Source organism: Typopeltis vanoorti, chromosome 22 (genome assembly GCF_054136105.1).
Source record: "Typopeltis vanoorti isolate ZY-2024b chromosome 22, IOZ_Tvanoo_1.0, whole genome shotgun sequence".
NCBI lineage: Eukaryota > Metazoa > Arthropoda > Arachnida > Uropygi > Thelyphonidae > Typopeltis > Typopeltis vanoorti.
In genome coordinates, this window is record NC_143570.1 from 36,754,171 (window position 1) to 36,777,802 (window position 23,632).

At 34.7% G+C, this 23,632-nt stretch overlaps 2 protein-coding genes across 2 annotated transcripts in view; one reads left to right on the plus strand and one right to left on the minus strand.

Moving 5' to 3' along the window:
• LOC150094313 (uncharacterized) overlaps window positions 1–23,632 on the plus strand; it is a 244,464-nt gene that overhangs the window by 62,372 nt on the left and 158,460 nt on the right. Inside the window, exon 2 of the mRNA XM_090411934.1 lies at window positions 3,926–4,004. Within this exon, the coding sequence (XP_090268060.1) occupies window positions 3,926–4,004 (79 nt within the window). The remainder of the gene's footprint in view (window positions 1–3,925; window positions 4,005–23,632) is intronic.
• LOC150094314 (uncharacterized) overlaps window positions 1–23,632 on the minus strand; it is a 125,212-nt gene that overhangs the window by 33,300 nt on the left and 68,280 nt on the right. The window contains exons 4-7 of the mRNA XM_090411932.1: window positions 20,029–20,112; window positions 19,490–19,598; window positions 16,005–16,076; window positions 8,138–8,209 (exon numbers count right to left, since the gene is read on the minus strand). Coding sequence (XP_090268058.1) covers window positions 8,138–8,209; window positions 16,005–16,076; window positions 19,490–19,598; window positions 20,029–20,112 — 337 coding nt within the window. The remainder of the gene's footprint in view (window positions 1–8,137; window positions 8,210–16,004; window positions 16,077–19,489; window positions 19,599–20,028; window positions 20,113–23,632) is intronic.

The following is a 23,632-nucleotide window of genomic DNA, read 5'->3' on the forward strand; positions in this document are numbered from 1 at the left end:
GAATGCTTTTCATCTCCCCCCGTTATCTGTAGAGGACAGTGTAGGGATAAGGTGTTATTGAGCTCTGAAAGCTCTGATCATGGCAGGAGGATAACAGCAATAGCCGAGCCTCAGTTAAAACTTCATTGGCTACAGCATTGCCATCCATCACCCTCCAAGGAAATCAATCACCGACTGTTTAAGTAAAGATGAACTCTCAAAAAATCGGATGATCTCTAGGCCACTCCATGGTGGGCGAAAGACCGTCCATATCTCAGCGTTGGTTCCACTCAGTGACGGGCTTCCCCACCACCGAGCAGAACCGCTCTAATTCCCAAGAAAAGCATTCACCGACAAAGCCCCTCAGCGGGACGTGCCGGAGAATACTTTCCCAGGAGACTCAAAATTGCTCCCTTAAGGCAAAAACCTTAAGAGAGTGAACTCAAATTCTCGAATCTCACCGCCCCAGGGGGGTAACAGCAACAGCCGAACCTCAGTTAAACTTCATTGGTACAGCATTGCCATCCATTACCCCCCCCCAAGGAAATCAATCACCGCATCTCACGGTCAATTCTAGGTCATTAATTCGAATAATAATAACCCTCAAGACGTTGCTGACTATAAAGATGAAGCAAAATGCTTTTATATTCCCTGCTATCTGATAAGGATTGCTGTGTGAGGAAAAGTTTATGAGCTAAGTGCTCTGCCTGAATGGGTGCGATTTAAAGATCTTCATTTGGAAGTAGGATGGCCTTGGGTCTCCTGTATTTTGAGAAGTCAGTTTCATCATAATTTGCTGCTTGTTGCACTAATTCATTTGGATGTGAAGAGGATACTGAGAAGAACTTTACTGCTGAAGACTGCAGGAAAGAGTAGATGTAGGGGATATTTGTATCCCGGTGAAGTTGGACATTTCTGACATACCATGGTGCGTTTATGACCATGCGGAGATATTTGTTTTGCACTTTGTGTAGTTTGAGGATATTTGTACTTGAGGTGTGGCTCCAGGCTGGGTACGCATAAGTAATAATGGGTCGAATCATCAACTGATAAAGGAGCAGTTTTATTTTGGTATCCAGCTTGCTGTTCCTATTGATAAGAGGGTAAAGCCGTGCAATGACTCTTGATGCTTTTGTACATTAGGCTTTTATTTATATGTATGTGAATTGAAGGTTAGTTTTCTCTCCAGCTGTACACCCAAATATTTGGCTTCTGGTTTCCAGGGAATCTTGGTATTCAATAGGAAGAGATCATTGGAAATTATTAATAATAACAATTATATATGTCATCTTTGGGAATAATGAAAAAATTAAATTAAATTAAAGCTCTGATCATGGCAGGAGGGTAACAGCAATAGCCGAGCCTCAGTTAGAACTTCATTGGCTACAACATTGCCATGCATTATCCTCCAAGGGTAATCTTCTGTCTGGGAATAATGAAAACTATATCATTGGAAAAGTCATGTTTTAATATACAAATAGAAAATTGGTGTGTTAGAATATTATTAAAAGTTTTAAAAAAGTTTTTTTTTTTATTCAAAAATTAAATTGAATTAGGATTATTATTTCTTTTCTAGTTTATTTTATAAAAATAAATAAAAATAAGGAAAAATAAGATTGAACAAATTAAAAAGAAATTTTTATTTGTTAAATCATTATTTTAAGTTCAAAATATTATTTATTTATTATTGACATATTTAGATTTTAATAGGCTTGATGTGGAAATCACAAATTCTTTTAATATTAAGAACAATAATATCAGATCATTATCTTGTTTGTTCCTGTATGCTATCTTGGTTACAGTATAACACGAATATCCATCTATACATATCCATATATCAGTAACAAGGATGCTACTGATATACATCACTTACCGAATAATTTGAATAGGCTGGAAATTTGGGTAAATGATAATGTCAACCAGTTCAATGTTAGTAAGTGTAAAGTTACACTTTGGCGTGATGAGATTTCCAACGACATTTTATATTAACGGGGGTATGCTACAAGAAACTGATGAATCTTTGCGTAAATAGGTGAATAGGAATTTGCTAATTTTGCAATGTGATCGTTGAAAAATTGCAAATTCATCTCATAGGATTATTACCGGCTGAGTGGATAGAGTACCCACTCTCCACCCACCAGGATGCGGGTTCGAATCCCGCATTGGGCATGGATGTTTGTGATTATCTTTAGGTGAATTTCATTGCCAGGTATGAGACCGCCGCTCGCTAATTTGAGGCCTGAAGGGGCTTCAAAAATTTCCATGTTTGCAAGAGTGTAATTTTCCACGAGGATTCGATTCTTCGTTTAATATCCATCACAGTAATTTAGAGATCCATATTGTCACACCCTGTAACTAAATTGTCTATGTAAAAATAATTTTAAAAATGCAAAAAATATATATTGGCATATTCGTGGTCGGGAACAACATAAAATTGCGATGTTGAAAGGGACATTGATATGTGAGGAGATGGGAATAATTTTTCCTTTTTACAAGGCCTTGATAAGGCCACACTTGGACTTTTTGTGCACAGATTTGGTCTTCTGGGTTCGGATGGGATGTGGAAAGGACGCAAAGAAGAATTACCAGGATTATGACATGTGTATTGCAGACTCTGGTTAACAGGAGAAAGAGGGATGATATGATCGAAGTCTATAAAGTTTTGAAAGGGTGTTATAGGATATCGTCTGACATTTTTCGTGATATGGAAGGTGGGAGAGAATACAGGGGCATCTATGGAAGTTGAATTTGTTCAAAGTTAAGAAAGGGGTTACAAGAAAGAAGTTTTTCCTCTCACAGAGCAGTGAGTGAGTGGAATAGCTCGCCTTTAGGGATAGTGAGTGCATCTAGTGGGAATGAATTTAAGAAAAGGCGTGTGTTGGTGTGTGCGCGCGCTGTATGCCTCCCTCGATGAAGCCTTTACTACCTGGAGGTCTCAGATAATAATCATAATCCACATTAGCATCCTTGGGTATTTACCAACTCTTTGCAGTTGTCATTTCTTTTACTTTGGCAAGATATTTCACGAGATATGATGGACTACGCTTATTTCCATAATGTAGATAGTATTACTTGAAACCTGTCATCAATGTTAAATAAAAAGGGGAAGAGTTTTGTTATTGTTTCTAACCTTGTCAGGACTTGATGCTTCGTTTCCGCTATTCAGTGCCACTTCTGCGCTGGTGCAGTTTTTATTGTAATTTTAACTTGCCACATTTTTCTAATATTTTAATCCTGTCGACGTACAGAAGATTATTGCTACACAATTCATAAAAGACCCTAAGTTGAAAGCATATATATATATATGTGTGTGTGTGTGTGTGTGTTATATATGTTACATGTGTTATATATGTTATGGAAAACTATTTAAAACAATAAACCTACAAAGCTTACCATATGTAATAAGGTTTTTAAAATAAATTAATAATGTAATTTTCTTATTGGTATATTCAAATTCTTATAAATTATTTTTTAAAATCTTAAATTTGTAAAATTTTTAAGAATTTTTTTTTAAAATTTAGTTATAATTATTTTCTATTAATAATTTTTAATCTACTCATGGGTTATTTTGCATCTAATGAAAGTAAACTTTTGTTAAAAATAGAGCTATGAATGGTTTTTTTTAATTTTTGTGCCCCTTTAACGAAATATGCTTCACTGAATGAGGGGGAACCAACACAGGTTGATAAATGTCTTTTCTGAATAACTGTTTCCAAAGAAATTTTGAAATAATTAAGTATACGTTTAAAATAATGAAGGGCTTAAACTGAAACATATATAAGAAATTTAAAAAAATATGCTTTTTCTGGTTAAATACATCGAGTTTTGAATTATTACTGTAATATTATTATTATCAAGTATACCCACCAAAACTTGAATCAATGCAATGTTAATTATTATTATTTTTTATATCGAACATTGCTAAATTTATTCATTGCATCCTTAGCTCACCTCATTCTCATTGAAGAAAGCGCCTGGACTATCGTTTTTCCTAAGAAGACCTCATTTCAAGTGCTGAGAATTTTGTAAGTTCAATTTATTCTTTTATTATTCGAGAATGCATTTCGTAAGAGCAGCCACTAGCGTTTTCAGGATATAATCATAAAAATCTTTTATTTCCCATTCGTCAGAACTTTTCCCATCGAATCAAAATTGCATTTAATAACTCTTGAGCAAGATAAGATTAGATGATATCTATCAAATAAATAGACGTGTTGCTTCATCCTCATCGTGGCAACCAATCAGCTACCAGAAGCCGTTTTCAAAGTCGAAAAAGTCTTTAATTATAAACAAGAGAGAAGAAACATGCAATAAAGCAGCTTCTGAAGGAGGTCGTAGATAATTGATAACAAAAAAAAGTAACCATGTGGCGCCCCTCCTCGAGAATATTAATATTAGAGCTATTTTACAAGCGATTAGTGAAGATGTGAAAGAACCTGTAGTATTTCGTACAATGAAGGAACGCACTATCCAATAATAGATGGATAATATCCAAACCATATAATGTATAAAATCTATTATTTTTCATATTGCTAGCTTGAACCATGCACCCTTTCTAATCAGACAAATGACACGTAAAGAAAAAGGTCAAAACTTGGGCTCCTTTGTTGTCATGGGAACCACTGTATCATTTTCTATGATGTGAAAGACATTTATTTCGTAGACAGTGACAAGAAAAACTCACTTAACAATATCAGTTCTTTAATTATTAATTATTAACTATTAATGAATAAGAATTTCTATATCAAATCTTTCCGTATGTTATATGCAAGAAATCACGTGTCTGTAAGAGATGAGATCCGAAAATAAAGGGATCAGGTGCTAGTCCAACAAACTAGGACTATTTCCTTTCCCTCTCGATTATGAGGTGTAATGACCCAGAGAGAAACTGGATCCTTCTCCATAAATTTTCTTTCTGATCCCTTAAGCTCCCCTATAGTTTTTACGAAGACTCCTTTTAACCTTAGCTACAGACATTAACTTGTTTATACAAAACATGTTATGTAGGGAAATAGAACTTTGTTATTTAGTTAGCACGGTTATTTAAAATATATTATAACTAAATAACAGAAGTGATAGTGGGAAATATAAGTGCAGGAACAGTTGGATTGGATTGGTATGGATTTACGGCAGAAGCGACTCAGGCTAGGAGGCCAATATATTATGACTGTGATACTGCTGTGTTCTTATGGCCTTTTTGACTTTTGCGGGATGGAAAAACCCCGAAACTTTCGTATGACATTGACTAACTCTCCTTTAGTTGAAAAACACAGTGACAGGTAAGATATAAAGTAATTAAACAACATAACACGAAAGAAATAAATTCACGAACTCCTTTTTTGCGCTCCACAATGAGTTGGTAGAACGCTTTGAACCTTGATGTTTTGGAAATAGCTGCCAGAATGATTAGGCAAAAGGTGGCACAACAGAAATTCCACTATCTTGTGTCCCTATTACTTGGGATCGGGGATTACTGTTTGTTTAATGGCGAATGTTTGTCCATATCGAAGACTGATTAACTTGAGAACCGATAAAATTGGGTCAGGAAACAAAAATTTCTAGGCGATGACTAGAATTGAATTTATTTCTTCTGCTTCACTGAAGTTAACAAGAGGCTATACAGTCTCTCTCTCTCTCTCTCTCTCCCCCCCTGCAATATTATCCCTTAGACATAATAGAACATTACAAATTTTCTGAAACCCAACAGTCCGCTGGAGCTAATTATTCTCCACGATTGCTAAACTTCTAAAAGAAATGCCTCTAATGATACGTCGGGTTCTGCAGTACGAATAAAACAATTAGGATTGGAAATCATAATATAGGATTTTAAATAAACTATTTGGAATCCTTTATGGTGCCTTCTTGTGATGATCTCAAAAGTGTCAAGCATGAGTTTATGGTGTGTTCCTTTTAGCCGACGACCCCGGGTATATGTATTAAGGCATTTATAACCAGCAGAAAATGACCAGTTTGATGTTGGGTGTCCTGACGGCAAAAGAAAAGTGACTGATGATCCCTTGTTCTAAGTAAGTCGCATGCACTTTTTGATTGTTTATAGGATAGGAAACATTTCCGTATCACTGCAAGGATCGACAGCTTCAATAAAATTGTTTCATCATCTGTTTACAGTTAAAAATTGAAAGCATTTCCATCCTGCCCAACATAGATCATTTTAAATGTAAAAAGATATTTTGGGAGTTCATATCTTTCATCACCGGCCTGTGGAGTCTAAAAGTTGTGCTGAGGTTCAGAAGATAGCGAGAGAGGAAGAGAAACAGGTAGAGAGGATAGTAGTAGGTATTAAAGAGGCCTCAGTCGACCTGCTTGGCCACACTTAACCTGTTAACAGGTCTGGGCCAAGCAAATCTCCGACATCATCTCCCTACATCCGTTCTTACAGCTTTCGACGGTCGGCCATCTTTTCAGATGTCTGACCGACGAAAGAGGCAACAACAAATACAAAGAGAACACACCAATGAACAGAACTGGGATATAGCACGAGAAATTACCCGAACAGAAAAACCGAGTGAATTGCAAATTTAGACATGAAAGAGTGGGAGAAGAGCCTGGCCCGAGTGATACATCCCACAAGGAGCTGTACCGCCTCGCAGTAAGCCTTCGCTGCTCGGGTTCTCAGGTCTACCCCCTCCTATTAATCATCAAACCTATTGAAATCAGACCGAGAACTTTTTATTTTTCCGAGAGAGACTAGCGAATCTATATAAGGAAGCAACGGAGTTGTTAGCGTGTTAGGGCGAGGTTTACTTCTCCCTGCTTTCTATTTTTGTGGGTTTTCAGGATTTGATCGGCTACCTTTTCTTCCCCGGAGTAATCTAGCATACAAAGAGCTCTGAACAACGCTATTTCCACCTCTTCTTCTACGTCCAGAACTCCTTGTACCTGCTCGGGAGTTATTTGACTTATGTCCTCGATAAAGACGTTATCCCATTTTGCACTAACAACTTTGGACCCGTTTTTACCTGTAAGTAGGAGTTGGATATCCCCGAATGTTCCTATTGCTTTTTGTAATTTCCTCCCAAGCTCGGGGAATCCCTTTAAGACATGAAGTAATGTCGCGTTGGCTTTCGCGGAAGCGATCTCTGTGTCTTCTGATGTTGCCTTTTTTTGTTTCGTCTTTACCTGGACTTCCTGGTTTCGGTTTTCTGACATTAACTACTTCAAAAGATGACACCGTTGGTATCACTAATTACTATCTCAAGGTCGATTGGATACCGGTTTCTCCACCACTAACTAATTACTATCTTTTTTTTTTGTTGAATTTTTATATTATTTAATAGTCAATTTTTGATTGGTGTGGTTAAGATTTTTAAGTAATTTAAAAATGTTATTTAAATTAAAAAACTAAAATTTTAAATGTTGAATATAATTTCTTTTAACATAGGATTTTATATAACATATTCTAAAATTTGAGTTAAAACTAGTAAAACTAATAATCGCAGAGATTGCGTTGGATTTTATTGAATGGAGAGAGAGGCTTCGAAATATTATTTATCTAAAATTTCATGTTGTAAAAAAAAAATCCCTAATCCTTTTTTTACTCTAGACAGGGAATGAGTGTGGCATATTTTTTTTTTTCCATAGGATTTTAGTATCCGCTGCTTACCATTTTATGGACCCAATGCCTTCTGCATTCTTCTGAATTTCGGCATGCTAGGGAGGCGTTAGTAATCCTAATTAGTATTTATATGTACTCGTGCGCGTGTTCTGTTGTCGACTTTGCTCAATTGAAGAATAAAAAAAAACACTATATGCTTCTCCCAAAGATCGACTAACTCTGAAATAAGTTGAAAACATGCCTAGAAAAAAAACATCCTCTAGCCAATGACTAAAATCGAACATACAATAGTCCTAAAATCTATCACCATAATTATCACAAAGCCAAGCAGATTTAGATGATGAATTGCAAAGTTGTTTTGGGAAGAGAAGCACAACTGATAGGTTGGGGACCAACAAAGGATCTGATAAGTTCACTTTCCGGAAAAGAAAACACGATGAAATGAAACTCTAGGTCCCAGAGGGAGAGGAATAGACAAAGAAAGCGAAAGAAAAAAAAGCAATAACACAAGTCTTTCTGGAAAAGTAGATAAGATAAATGACCTATTTTCAAAAGTAATTTACAACACGAAACTATACTTACAGATTTCGAAGACCTCGTAGATTTTTAAAGCCATTCTTGTGTATGAAATTCACTTTAGATGTTGTTAGGATCCTGAAAAATAAGAAAAAAAAATGGAAGTTTCTGATTATTATTTATAAACTGTCCAAAACAAGAATGCAAGTAAGAAAATTTATTTAAAAAATAATTGCCTCTGTACATAAAATATTAAAAAAAAAGTTTTTTTTATGAATATTTCTTGAAACTTCTTGTAGTTTTCAGAGTAATAGCTACACCATTTTATAATTAAATTAATAAAAATTGAAATAATAAACGAATAAGTAAATTTTGAAAAATTCAAATGGTGTGGTCTTCAGTTCTTGAGGATGCTCTTTTAACTTATAGTTTCTTATCTTATTTTCGATTAAATTGCTTATGACAGCAAATTTAAATTGGGTCCTTTAAATTTACATAGAACCCAATTTAAATAAAATATTTAAAAAATGCATACGAGTAATTGTGAAGACGTAGTAAATTCTTTATAAACTCTTGAGATAATGCACTGCAATTTAGTGGAAAGAAACAACATATTGGTTCTATATAAAGCATTTCTCTCTCCAAAGTTAGCTAATTGTAAATTATAATCAATTGTAGTTTATAATAAAAGAAGTAAAATAATATTTTTAAATGAATACTTCTAATTAAATTTAACTAAATACAATAATTTGTTTTGTAAATAAAGTAGCAACAATTTATTATTTTTTTAAACTATAAAACAGAATTTCAAAGTCTAGGTTAAGTAAAACGTACTTGCCTTGTGGATCAAATGGGTATAAATGAAAAAACACCGAACATGATCTTTTTTGTGAAGCGTATGATGCATCAAACTAGCACTCAAATAATGTTCCCTGAGTAGAAGGCCCGATGAAAACATTGTAATTTGTCACTGGGTCCTCTCATCCCCCACTGAACATACCTTGGCTACTAATTCTTATCTGGGAATTGTTTCGGACAGGTATTGCCTTAGCTGGTAACAATTTGGGTGGCCTATGGATCCGGATACATCCAGTAAGACAACACCCTATATCACGAAGTTGTTATTGTGTAATTATGGTTAAAATAGCATATTCAAGCATTACGTGTGCTCCGCTAGATAATTCTTCTGATTTGAATCCCACAGAACATTTATAGCATCATATGGAAAGTATCATTCCTTGGTCGATACCGGTGACGTGCTCGATCATTGACCTCGTGGACGTTATTTTATTTAGTTGGTCCAGAATACGCCAGGACATCTTCCTTAGTCTATAAATGAGACGAGCGCAAGCGGCCATCTCGGCCAAAGGAGGCCTAAAAGAGTGTAATTGGGCTTTTATGACTTTTGTTAATGGAATATTAACTGTAGCTAGGATCTAAGTGCATTGTTATACTATTATTGATCCCAGTGTGTTGATATGAGAAGTCGATTGTAGGTTCAGTATTGTACAGTGTGTAAAACAGACGAAACAGTCAAATAGCAGAGCTTCGAATAGTGCAATATTTGATCTCTAACTTTGTCCAATGTTCTGATGCTTCTTTGCATCAGTGGAAAAACCATAGCAGTCGATCTCATAGAATTCCGTTGCTCTCAAAGAGGGGAGGAGTGACAGTGAGATGTTACTCTCTCTTAAGTAGATATACCTAATTAACTGGCTACTTCGTGCATAGTAGAGTTGAAAAATAGGAACCAAAACCGATAACCAATAAGAAAGTAGTTAAAACCAGTGATGAATATGCTGTAAGTTATCAATCTGGTTTGAGACAACATATTATTGGCTTTAATTCCAATAATATTTTATGAAAGCCATAAAATGCATTGTTATAACCAAATTTTCGGTTTAGCGAAACAACTGAGTTTAAAATAATGAAGGACTTAAACTGAAACGTATTTTTTTTTTTAAGAAAAAAAAAGATGGATAACTATTCAAGGAACGTCTTTTTCAACTTGATGCGAGTGTATATCACATACACACTTCACCTCGATTGCTAATAAATACCTCCGCCCACAGGCTATTCCTCAAGTCCTTAACTCACGCAAATGTGCTATTTTTGCCTCTAAAGCTCACACGTGTTTTGTATCAGATCAGTATGTCGACAACGAAGGCTTATGTAGGCTATTCACAAACAATGCTTGGTGAAGTCGATCTTGCTCAAGGTGAAGGTCACCACGACTAATGTACCAGAGAAAATCCAGATAACGGAACGGTGGAGAATCATTCAGAAGCTTAAGATTGTGAGTGCCTGGCTTGAAGCCCAACTTACAAGATGATGTGAAATTTTCAAAGCTCCCAGTATGGGAGCGTGTCAGGACAAAATTACACAAAGAAAAAAGTACAAATAGATAAAATTACACTAAGAAAAAAATTAAAAGGAAAAAATACACATGTAAGAAATTACACAAAATAAAATTTACCAAAAATTGTACAAAATTTATAACCAGCAAGGGGTAAGTTACTAGTGCAGATTAGGGAGGTGGTTGAGTTGGAAACTCAAAATGATGTGGTGATTAGCTACCCTAATTAGTACTTACCTAAGATTTACAAGGAATAATTTCCTAAGGTAAAACCAATCGACAATTTTTAATCACCATGAACTGCTCAAGAATTTCTAAGATTTGTTTGGGTGAAGGTATATAAGTAAATATTTTTCTTACATTTTTCAGTTCTAGTTTAGTGACTCGTAATACAACTAGTGTATAACGTGCAAGTTAATAAATTTCGTGATTAATTTTTTTAAATTAATTTTTAATTTACCCATGGCTGATTTTGAGTACGGCCTTAGTAATAAAGGTGGTCAAATTATAATTTACAAAGAATTCGAGTTTGTTCGTCACCGTGAAACTGCTATCGGAACTATTCATTGGCGTTGTGCAAAGTTTAGAACTTTACATTGTCGATCGCTGCTCCATACCAGAGACAACAAGATTATCCGTGAGTCTTCAGAACACCGTCATGTTAATAGGACTTTTGAATCTGAAGCTCATCAACTTGCAAATCAAATGAAAAGAAAAATGTCGAATCCAGGCGCAACGGCTCGTGCAATTATAGCTAACAGTTTAGTGACTGTATCAGACGGATTAAAAATGTGTCTACCGTAGAAGAGCTCCATGACGAGGCGATTAAATAGATCCAAAACTAAAACAATCGGAAACGTTCCGTCAAATCCAGATAATAAAACTTTTGAAATACCAGAGAAGTACTCTAAATGGATTGTTAATGATTCCTGGGCAGAAGATCCAGAACGTATAATACTAATTGGTCACAAGACTCTTCTAGATCAACTTGTAGTTAACGATTTTTAACTAGCAGATGGTACATTTAAAGTGGTTCCAGAAATATATTATCAGTTATACAGTATCCATGTCCAATATGATTTTCAGGCTCGGTTTTCCTTGTCTACTGGCTCTTCTGCCAGGGAAAAAGGACGAAATATACTTGAAGATGCTGAATATGTTACTGGAGAAACTTCCTCAAGCTCGACCACGAAAAATTTTGACCGATTTTGAAACAGCAGCAATGAATGCTTTCCGTACCGTGTTTGAAAACATCGAAATTGGTGGCTGCGTTTTCCACTTATCACAATCTATTATACGCAAAGTAAATGAATGTGGACTAAAATCTCTATATGACTCCAATCACTCATTTGCAGTAGTACACATTAAAATGTTACAATCACTTGCATTTTTACCAGAAGAAGAAGTGTTAGAAACATTTTTAGAAGTTGCTGATCTGTTCTCTAATTTAGACGAATATAATGAACAAATCGAGCAAGTTCTCCTTTACTTCGAATATACATATATTCGAGGTCGACAGCTCAGGAACGGCACTTATGGACAATCTCTATTCAATATTTCTACTTGGAACCATAGACACTCTGCAGCCAACTGTATAGTTAGAACTACAAATTGTATCGAAGGATCCAGATTACTATGGACTTGAGTCTCTCTTTCAGTGTTCCCATCCAACTGTTTGGAAATTTTTGGATAACACTGTTAAAGAATTATCTTTACAACATACAAACTATTCGCAGCATTTAACTGGTCAACGAAACCCAGGACGTCGTAGGTACATTTCGTTAAAACAACGTATTTCAAATATTGTAAAAAATTACGACTCTAATAGACGATTGGATTTTTTACGTTGTATAGCTTATATGACTTAGTGTTTGTTTTTTTATTATTTTTTAAAATAAAAGTAATTTTTGCAATATTAAGAAAGTTTATGTGTTTAATTTGACAACAAAATACCAATAATATTTTAATCGAATTAAAGTCAACAGGTAGGTCTTATAAAGTATTACAAAAGTATCGGAACTCTTATCTGAAAATAAATATGAAATTCATCATAAAAATTTAAAAACTCTAAAGTAAAAAACCTCGGTGTGAATATTCAAATTTGTGTAATTTTTTCTGAGTGTATTTTTATCTATATGTAATTTCATCCTTGTGTAATTTCTTCCCTGTGTAATTTCTTCCTAGTGTAATTTTATCCCGTGTAATTTTGACATGTAACCGTGTGTGAGTACGTTGGCACGTCAGCAGATGAATCTACTTACTCAATGATAGTGTTGTAGCTTCAGAGTTAATTGATATCATTTATCTCGACATTTAACGCTTATGATTTAGGTAATGCGGGTAATATTGGAGTAGAATTATTAGATTAAAATCGAGTTGTCATTTTTCAGTTGAGGTTGTCACATGGTTAAAGTATGTTGTGACGTCATGAAGCCATTCGCCACAGATTATGAATTATTCATCCCAGTAGAATAGCGAGTGGTTTATGTCAACGAGAGCTTCTTGTGACAGCGTTAAAGGCCACAAGTTTATACCTTTAACAGGTGAACCATAAGTTAGGTTTCTATCTACGGTGAAAAATTTATATATATTCGGTCTAGGCAACATCTGTTTAATATGACTTTGCCTTTGAAGATTTTTAAGGGTTCGGTAATGCTTTTTTGTTGGTTTTAAAAAAAATTCTGTTTGCTACAGTTGTACCTTTCCGGGTAGTTCTGACCTCTGATTAACGTCAGTTTTTTTTGTTTTTTTATTTTTATTTTTAAATTGGTTTTCCCAACACTACGAACAGATTAGCAATTGCAGTAATTTTATGTTACTTCTTTATTGATTCAATATATTGACAATGTTTTTCCTTTTCTTGTAGAGTTTAGAATGTCGTTAAATTTCCTTAAGTTGCTGTTGAGCACTAAAATCCTTGATGTGTTTTCGTTATTCGGCTTAGGTGTAATCTTAACCAAAAATTATGTGAATTGAACGATTGTATTAGTACATTAACGTGAATAATATTGTGATTTTTGAACTTCTATAATTACTCACGTACACTCGCAGTGATGCCAGTTTCCTTCCCCTCAACCCCCTTTTGCATTGAATGTAAACCTTTTTTACTTGGTTTGTTCGTGGTTTGCGGACCGTATGACGAAACAAATCCTGTGTATGCGCCAGAAAATGTACCTCAAGGACTGGATATTAGAACCATCCGTATGCGTGTGAGAATGGCATACTTAAAAGAGATGGGTAGCCTTAATAAGGACCGATATCAATCTGTGTGTTTGTGTGTGTGAGAAAGCGAGAGACTCAGGTAAGATAAAAACATTAAGCCTTGCTCTTCCCATAAATGAATATCATATTACATGTATAAAACATAGACGGGTGAAACTCTGTCGCTTTAATAGAAAGCAAGTTCTATTTTTAGCAGAATATTAGTAGGAATAACTGCATTTTATTAATAAAAAATCATTTATACTAAAAAAAGGAGGGAATGATTTTTATGATACAATGACGCATTTTGGTTAAATTAAGTTATTTTAAATATTGTAATTATTACTCAAGTTCTTGATAATCAAAATATTTTTTTCGTTGAACATATTTTTTTTTCTGCAGAAAAGGGGGGTATGGGATTTATTTGTCCAGACGTCGCGTCCTATATATTTTGTCTCTTGTCGTTAAAGTTTTGAGTTCTAGAATCGGAACTATTATGTACTCAGAACCGCTGTGAGATATAGTATTTTAGAAGTTCGTTCAGTCCTGCTTACTGCTTGACAGAGAACTTATACAAAAACTATATAAGTATTGTTTTTGCGTCATGAGTCCCCCCCCTCCGAAAGAGTATATACGTGTTTTGAACTCCGCATCTAAAGAACGAATGCTGATTCACGCATTCAGGAATTACTCCATTTTTTTTTTCAGTGAATCCCCCCCCCCCCAAGAGAGGTGGAATAACTACAAAAAGCAACTCTCACACCAATCGACCAAAAAAACAGTTGCCCCCCCCCCCTAAAGCCATTCACATACATTGATTCCCGCAGTAGGGGTTCAAATCTGCATCTTGTTGATTCGCCAGTACAATATCATCCATCGGCCAGCACGTGTTGGATGTCAAAGATCAGGGGCGTCATGCTACGTTAGAAAAAGCTAGTTCCTAATATCGTCAAGAACTGAACAAATGAGTCTCATTGGCTGAGTTAATCAGATGTTTATCATTAGTTTTAATCGATTGAACCCACATTTTTTTTTTTTAATTTTGTTACTTTGAATCGAACAAAAAGCATAACCATTAATAGGGGTTGTCAAGTAAATTTTTGCCCGTTTTAGTGTTTACTGATAGTAAGAAATCGGAGTTAAGCACTCAAACCAAGTGCTCTTGGCATGAAAACTCGACAAGCGGTAAATGACAGTTTTTATTATGACTTTCCGATTTTCAATTTCCTGCCTCGCATACCAAAATCTTCTTATATTTTGCGCTTAATGATTGGCTCAGATTCAACATATTTTTCCTTGAAGTTTTAGGATTCCTTTTACGGTATACAATTGCTCTGTAGTTCCGGGTTATGTTTTGAGTAAGCTAGATGTTACAATTGTTTTCGTTTAGCTTCATTGCTGTATGACATTCCTCTACGCTCGTCCTGTGGTCGATTAACTTTATGAAAGGCTGAAGGATTGATTATTTTATTGGTTCATTCATTTCGGTCCGAGACATCGGAACTTAAATAGTTTAGCACGTCACTTCCTGTTTTAAAACGGAGGGGACCTACAACTTCCGGAAGTAAACGTTCTCTTTAATCTTCATGCATAAGGGCCTCATATGAGGAGATCATTTTTAACATATACAGGACACAAATTTAGCAGAATTAATGATTTTATGGTAATACTGTAAGGCTTAAATGGTACTGTATGATCATTATAATTTTTTATAAATGAATATAAAAATTCATGCACGAGAGGGTTAAAGTGTTTGAGAATGTTTCTTTCATGTGAATTTAATAAGATCATTACGTGAGTGTTGATTTTATATAAACCAATCGGAACATATCACAAATCAACTAGTTTTCTAACGAAGTCCTGTATAAAGTGGATAAAATGAATAAAATAAATATGAAGTAGAAATCTCTCAAGCAGTGTTTAAATATTTAATGTCCTTAAGAACATTCCCTTACATCGCTTTACTAGTAAATACACTTAATAACCATTCTCTAAGAAATATGTTTACCAGTATTGAATCTTTACTACACGATAAATCAAATTTCAGTATAAACAAGCTAAAAACCACTTAATTCTGATAGAGGAGGGGGGGGGGGAGAAGATATAAGAATCTGTTGATTTCTGCTGTTCTCCAAGAAAATATTTTTCAGAATTTCAATTGAATATTTTTATATTCATTTATAAAATCTACGTATTTCTTTATATAGACAATTTTTGGAATGGAAAACATTTACTTACAAAAAAAAAAAAATCATTAAACCTTAATGCATTGCATATCTACGAATGCACTTAAAGATTGGTAGATATTGCATATCTACTAATGCACTTATCGATATAAGTAAATATAATAAGCAAAAAATTCTTAAAAATACTTACAGGGTTTCTAAGTGCTGAAGCAGTGGAAAATGATCAATGGAAATGATATGAATGTTGTTACCAGACAGATCCCTGTAAGGATAAAAATACAAACTCAGTATAGGATTATATTGAAAAACTTATTGTTGAGTTTTATTATATTATTATGTAAAATACATTTAACTGATTCGATTGATTGGAAGGATATAATGTGCTGCGCACCTATATAGAAAAATGCACTTAGAGATTTTCAAAACATTATTTGAAACTGACGGAATAAAAAATAAAATTTTTGTGAAATCTACGTATTTCTTTATATATACAATTTTTGGAATGGAAAACATTTGACACCAGGTGGCGTACTGTCTCTGTCTACGTTATCAAGATGGCGTGAAAAATATACAATAGCGATTTCTTTATCGCAAGTCATTGAATGATTTTTTTTTTTTTTTTACACATAAAAGTATTTCCGATAAAAGATTAGTATTTTCATAATGCCTGAGAAATGAGAATCAACGTTCTCAGTTCTTGAATTTGAGGAATATCTTTCGACTGCGGTCACACAAAAATTTCCCTATCATGATATTTTTTTAAGAAACTTTATTCAGTTGTCCAGAGTTTGAAGAATTTGGATCACATGTACATTTACTCAATAATATAACACTTAACTCTAATGACCGATGTCTCAAAACAGTTACATATCCTGTTTTCGAAAAAAAAAATTTAAAGTATCTTCAATAAATTAATAACTTGACCTCAACACGTTTCTCATATTTCGATCTTTTTATGATATAAATAAAAGTAAGTGAATAATTTTTCATAAATTAAAATGTCTGATGCTGTTATCAAAGGTTTGCATTTTCTAAAATTTTAAATATAGCTTTCTTCCATATAAATTCATTCACTCAATTAATACACTATTTTTTTCTATATATATGTATGATATTCATGGTATTCGTGGAGTGCGGATGGAGATTATTAGATTTTTAATAATTAATAAGATAACTGGCGCTTGTTCGATTACGATTAGAAGGTTTGTTTCCCTTCATAGGACGTGATAATCTTTCGCCCTTTGAGCAACTTGTAGTATCTGTTCTTAACCGTTAATATCGGTACGAGTCCCATCTGGGTTCACGATATTTAAACGCAAATTTACAGATCTTCCTAAACCCCGGACCGGGGAAATATCAAACACTTGGTAGTGGTGGGAATAGCCTAAACCCCCCCCCCCCCCTCACCAGCTATGGCTTTGCCGCGTACGCGGACACTCGGAATAGAAGTTGAAGCCGACCTACAATCTCGATGTTTGGCCAAAGCCCTCATCCAAAGCGTCGGTGCTGATCAGATTTTCGGGTTTACTCCGTTCGGTGGTGGCCGTTTTCAAGTTGTTCGAAATGTACAAACGAGAGATAAGCTACTCGGAGGATTTGAATGTAATGGGAAAACAATAGTCCCATTTCTGGTAGGAAGCATCACCAAAGTACTTAGAATCCCCAGATTCCCTTTGGAATATATCGAAACTGATATAAAAATTATTCGGAAAATGGGACGTTCTACGTCTACGTAATGTAGAAATCCTAAATGATGCAGACAACCCGGAATGGAAGTCGGGCGAGGTCATTATCTCCCTGGAGATGAAAACGCCCATTCCCAACTTTGTTGTTATCGGATCCGCCAGAGTAATGATTAACTACCCTGGCGTAAAAAAACAGTGTTTCAGATGTGGTGCCTTCACTCACCTTGGGGCAGACTGTCCTAGAGTTAAGTGCAAAAACTGCCTCAAAGCAGGCCACAATGAAGAAAAATGTGAGGCAGCTTGCCTGAAATGCGGGGTCATTGACCACAAAGTGGACACATGCCCATCAAGAACCCTGGCAGAGAGGATGGGAGGTGCAATCACACCTGCAACTGCACCAAGCAATGGAAATGGCACAGCACAGGAAGCATCTCCACCTTTAAAGGCCACTCCTGATGCTACAGAAAGCCACCCCTCCACCTCTAAGACAACCAAGAAAAACCGTAAGGGGAAAAAAAATTTCCACAACAGAAACGAGCAGTAAAAACCACACAGAAGAAACAGTCGATATAACTACAGTAGAAGAAAGAGAAGTTACAAATACTAATATAGATATAGCCAAGGAAGTAGAAAAGATGGAGGCAGATACCAACATTTCCAAGCGGCCATTAAGCCCGCAAGAAGAAGAGTTGATAACACCAAAAACAGCTAAAGTATCTGAGACCGCCCACCCAGAAGTCCCTCATGCAAAAGCAGGGGAGACTCTAAGCCATCTTATTAGAGGTATCCCTGGGGTGGCGGATAAATTCAAAGAAGCGATGGCAAAATTAGGAGAACCTGAACTCCTCCTTACAGGGAAGCATGGACCTGATGTTTTCAGTGCAAAATGGGGTGACCTTTTCGTGGATGACATCAGCAAAATAAGCCCTGATCAAGTAGAGGTAGCTATGGATTAAATGAGGAGGCAGTTTCGGCGTTTTTTATAGCTCTCTGCAAACTGGACATGGTCAAGGGAAGTGAAGTGGCCAAGAGAATATTAACAGCCCACAACAAAAGAAAGACACAATAACCACCTTGTGGGTTTTCTGTACTCATCTTCACTGGTTTTTAGATCCCACAGGTGGGGGAGGACCTGAGAACCCTAGCGGCGAAGGCTTACAGCGAGATGGTGCAGTTCCTTGTGAGCTGCATCACTGGGGCCAGATCCTTCCTCCACCTCTAAATTTAGTTTTCCATTCCTTTGGCTTTCTCGATACTTATGTTACACTTTCTGTTTGTTACATGTTTTCCTTTTCAGGATTTTTCCTTTTTCTAAAGTGAAAAATCAACGACCGTTTTAGAATCGCCCCTGGGGGGCAAACAGCTAAAACAGGTCAACTGAGGCCTCTTTTACCTACTCTACTACTATGAACTCTATCTTTACTTCCTCTCCTACTATCCACTGACTCTCAGCCTATCTTACTCTACAGGCCAATGATGAAATTTGTTGAACTCACAAAATATATATACTTGAATATTGTGTATTTTGAGAAAAAGGCCTGTCTGGTCGAGTTATTTTCGCTTCACATTCATGTGCAATGAATCCCATTATAACTAAATTGCAGATAATGCAACAAGGATATGTTTTATTCGCGGTAAGTCAAATAATTTAAACAATTTAAAGTGGATTACTGACGATAGTTGAAATACTTCAGTTTTTGTTCATTGAACGAAAGGTTAATTTAGATATTTTTTTTCCATTTTTACTCAAATCGAAATGCAATTTTAAAACATGGCTTGAACTCTTAAAGGGACGAGTATTCTATTTCACTCTGTTTAACTGAAAATTATTAATAACTTTAAAAACATCACTCTTCTAAATCTCCACGTGTGTTCCTTAATAGCTTGGAATCCTTATAAAAGGATTTTTATTAAAACCCTTTTATAAGCTTTTTAATAATAAAATTAAAAATAATAAATTAATAATAATATATTTACAATTAATGCTTACAGTTCTTTTACTTCAGAGGGTAAACCTGTAGGTGGATTTTCCAGTTCTTTATGGTTACAAAATAAGTTAGAACTTGAGCATGTACAGTCGGGTGGAATTCTGGGTAGCTCTGAAATTAACCAATCAAATATTAGGCGGGAAAGAACACAAAATTAGCTCATCTTATTTCTAATGAGATTACTTTTTATTAATCATTAATACAACGAACATATCGTTATATACTGAATTATATTAAACATTAAAATTATAATAAAGTAAATCTATTGCTATCATAAAAATAAAGTTTTTATTTAACTTTTACTTTCACTTTAACGTTTTTACTTTGGATGCAAAGATGGAGATAGAGACCAATCCTTAGTTACCCATATATGTTGCAGAAGGTTTGCCCTTTGTTTAAGATAGTTAACGGGTGCAGCATTCATCAAAGACATTTACTGCGCTCGCTGTCTATATTATTACGCCAACAGATACGCTACAGAATACAACACACTGTAAACATTGTTTTAAAAATTAAAAAAAAAAATAATAATAATTCTTACCACAAGTTTGAACTTTTTTTTCCCGATCTTCATCTGGTCGCTTGCGAAATAGACTATTCCAAAATTCCTTTCTGGTTTTATCCTCTACGAAAAAAAAGAAAACAGATTACTAGATCCTTCTGATACTTCTTACCAATATTGAATTTGTATGCAATTTCATATAACTCGATCATAAAGAAATGCATATTTTATTTCTAAAATATAGAGTTTAAATTATTTAATTTGAATAAAATAAATTAAAAATGCGTAGGGTGTTATAGATCCAATCATATTTTATAGCTAAATATAGAAAAAAACTAAAAATTTTCGAAATTTACTACCAGAGAAAGCTTATGAGAATATAATCTTGAGCATTGGAGTTGCCTTGGTTTACGCAATTTAAAGCACAAGTCTTGCCCAGGAGCCCGTATGATGGCCTTTTATTGGGACTTGAATTAATTTTCATTGGCTTGAGAGTTGTTTCGAAATTGTTACGCTTTTTTCTAAATTTCGGCTATAAAATATTATTGTATTTATAATATCATCTATTTTAGTAATTTTTTTATAATTTGATTGCAAATTTTCTTGCTTGAAGAACGTATTTTCTCTGTCCACATAGGCAAACAAACATCTCAATACTAAAATTTACAGATAGCGGAATGACAATAATTATTTTATTCATACGCATCATCGTACATCACGGATGAAGGCCACTGTAGTTCTGACGGGGCGTTCAATGTCCAAATGCGAGTAATGTCCTCTATATCCGCTTGATTAGATTAATACCGAAACGGACAAACACTAAACCCATCATAACTGATTACTAAAATGAAACGGTAATTATGTATCTGCTAAAAACAAGAGAACGGTGTTATTGCGAAATCGTGCTGGCGAAATGCAATTCCAGATAGTGTTGCCATGGTAACGTTCAAAAGCTTTTAATCAGCGTAGGAGATTAGCTGACGTGTTTGGCAGTTTTCAGTTACATTCACATTTCGAGTACAGTGCTCTGCAATGAGTCGATTTAACTACTTTATTTTTACCAGCGAAACCTTCAACTATTCAAGCAAAGGTTATTTGATGTTGTTTATGTTATGCAGAACAGAGAAGGTCGTCTACCAAAGACATCCCTTTCCTGTATAATTCACATGTCAGTTTATTTTATTCGATGACACTAATGTTCTAACATCACTCAAAGCCGTTGGTAATATTAGTACAAGGTAGCATGCAAAACACACACACACGAAAACGATAATATGCTAATATTGATTTATTTAGAATAAATTAATCCACTCTTAGGAGGGTCTATATGCGTGCTGATTGTAGAATTAATAAAGAATATGAAATAGTTTTGTGGTATGGAAAAATAGGTTAAAGATAAATAAGTAAAAATATGCACATTAGGACCTGTTTATCCGCCTCATTTAGTTTCAATATACCTGAATGAAAAATGCCTTTTTAATATTTTAAAATTCACGTTCGTGACCCTTTCCTTTCATCTTTTCTGTCTACTAGTACGGGTGGGGTCACGGCATTTTAATGAAACGGGGATGCATCAGAGGGGTGCTATACTTGCATTAAAATGCCTATTTTATGCTCATAGACGCGCGCGCGCGCGTGTGTGTGTGTTAACAGTTTGCCTGTTTTAAGGGATGAAAAACCCGAGTTTTCAGGAGAAAAAACCTGCTCCCCTAATTCTTGATACTCAACGTTTTTTGCAAATAGCATTAATAGACTGAAAGTCCATATTTGCCAAAATTTGACATATCCTATCCTAGGTTGAGAAAAAACCTGGATTCGAATCCTGTTTCTGACGAGAAAAACCTTTATCAATTCTTTTCGGTTGAAGATGAGTTAAGTCTTATACGAATACTGAAGGGTATTTCCTCCCAAATTCGGTGTTGCCTGTTTGTCTGTCTGTTTATTCGGAATGAATAGCCGATCTCATAGGTTTTTTGACTTCAGAGCCTTAGTTGCCTGGGTCATAATTCAATCCAGACATATTTACGTAACGTGAGCATGTCTACTGCTTTCAGTTACTAATAATAAATACAGCAATTTAGCTTCGCCTATCGGCTTTCTAATATTTCATTACCACGAGACTGAAACTCCGATGAAAAAAAATTAATTATTTTCAGTAGTAAGGAAGGTCAATGTATTTAAGAAACCTTTAGAATTTGAGTCTCATGTGTTATCGTCCACGTGTGTCGGTTTCTTTAGACTCCCCGGTATCCCATTTCATAGGACTTAGTTAATGATAATAGTCTCTAATGAACTCTGAATAACAGACTCTTAGGGTGTACAGTAACAGTAAAACTGATAAACAACTAAAATTAATGATCGAAATGTAACGTTGGTTTACTATGCTTTAACATATTTTCAGCTTCCATTTTATCATACGGTTGTTATGACATCGGATGCATCCCTTTTGTTGTTACCGTCATTGAATAAATCTTGGGGTACGTCATGTTTTGTATATCTTTCCAAGTTTTGTTTTATATTTAATGTTATATGAAGGTGAGAGAGATGCATAAAGTTCCTGCACGAGTGTTTGGATATATTTTGTCTGTGTTATTATTAATCATGCAAACAGTATTGTCTTTTATAAATTTAGAATAATCTCTTTCTTTGTGTAACCATATCGACTTCAAAATAGAAATATTTTTCTTTGATGTCATGTTCGGTCTTACTAGATATTTACATATATATAGCGTTATTACCATGAGAAACAGCACTTTTCAAAGGAACTACGTTAGGAGTTACTGTTTCTTTGACGTATTTTATCAAAAAAAAAAAAAAAAAACATGCATGTTTGCAAAATTTTTTCAAATCTAGTTTCACTCAAATACCATATAATTTTTTTTTTATTATTTTAAAACTATTAATCATGAATTAGGTGTTATTATCGGATATAACTTTTTCTTTTGCGGGAGTTATAATGATTTTATGTAACTTAACGAATTGATAGCAATACACATTTAAATGTATCGAATGTAGATGTACCACACAAACTATCCAAACATATTTTCTCCAAATTATCTTTAAGATATCTTTTGGATTAGTGAAAAGAAATTTCTGTCTTTCGTTTTTAAAAAATATATAATGTCGACATCAACAAATCTTATTTGTTGCACTCTCTTGAAATTCAAATAGGCCATTATGATATCAATGAAAATGCAATTAGTTACGAAACTAAATGAGAAATTTATTAGAAGAATAAACTCTTCAAATAGCTTTCAATCTAAGCCTCTTTCTATAAATAACCCCTTCTGAAATGATTATATTGATCTTCCTTCGTGTTTTGGGAAACCCATTCCCTTAGGACTCTCATGTCATTAAATTGACAATTAACGGATCCTTTTACGGCAACAATGACCCACACATCGATCGCATTGATCTATTTTGTACGTCTCCAGCTTAGACTGTTCTTCACGTGGATGTGGCCTTTACAATAAACGTTAGATAATATCAAACCATGTTTTTATACAACGATGATAGGCACAGCATCAAGAATGACACGGCAGTAATGCGAGTCACCGCCGTCTGTCAAATTGAAAAGAAATACGATCGAATTTCTCCAACTCGACACTTGTGTTGAGACTGCCAGCTGCTTTGCACTTGATTA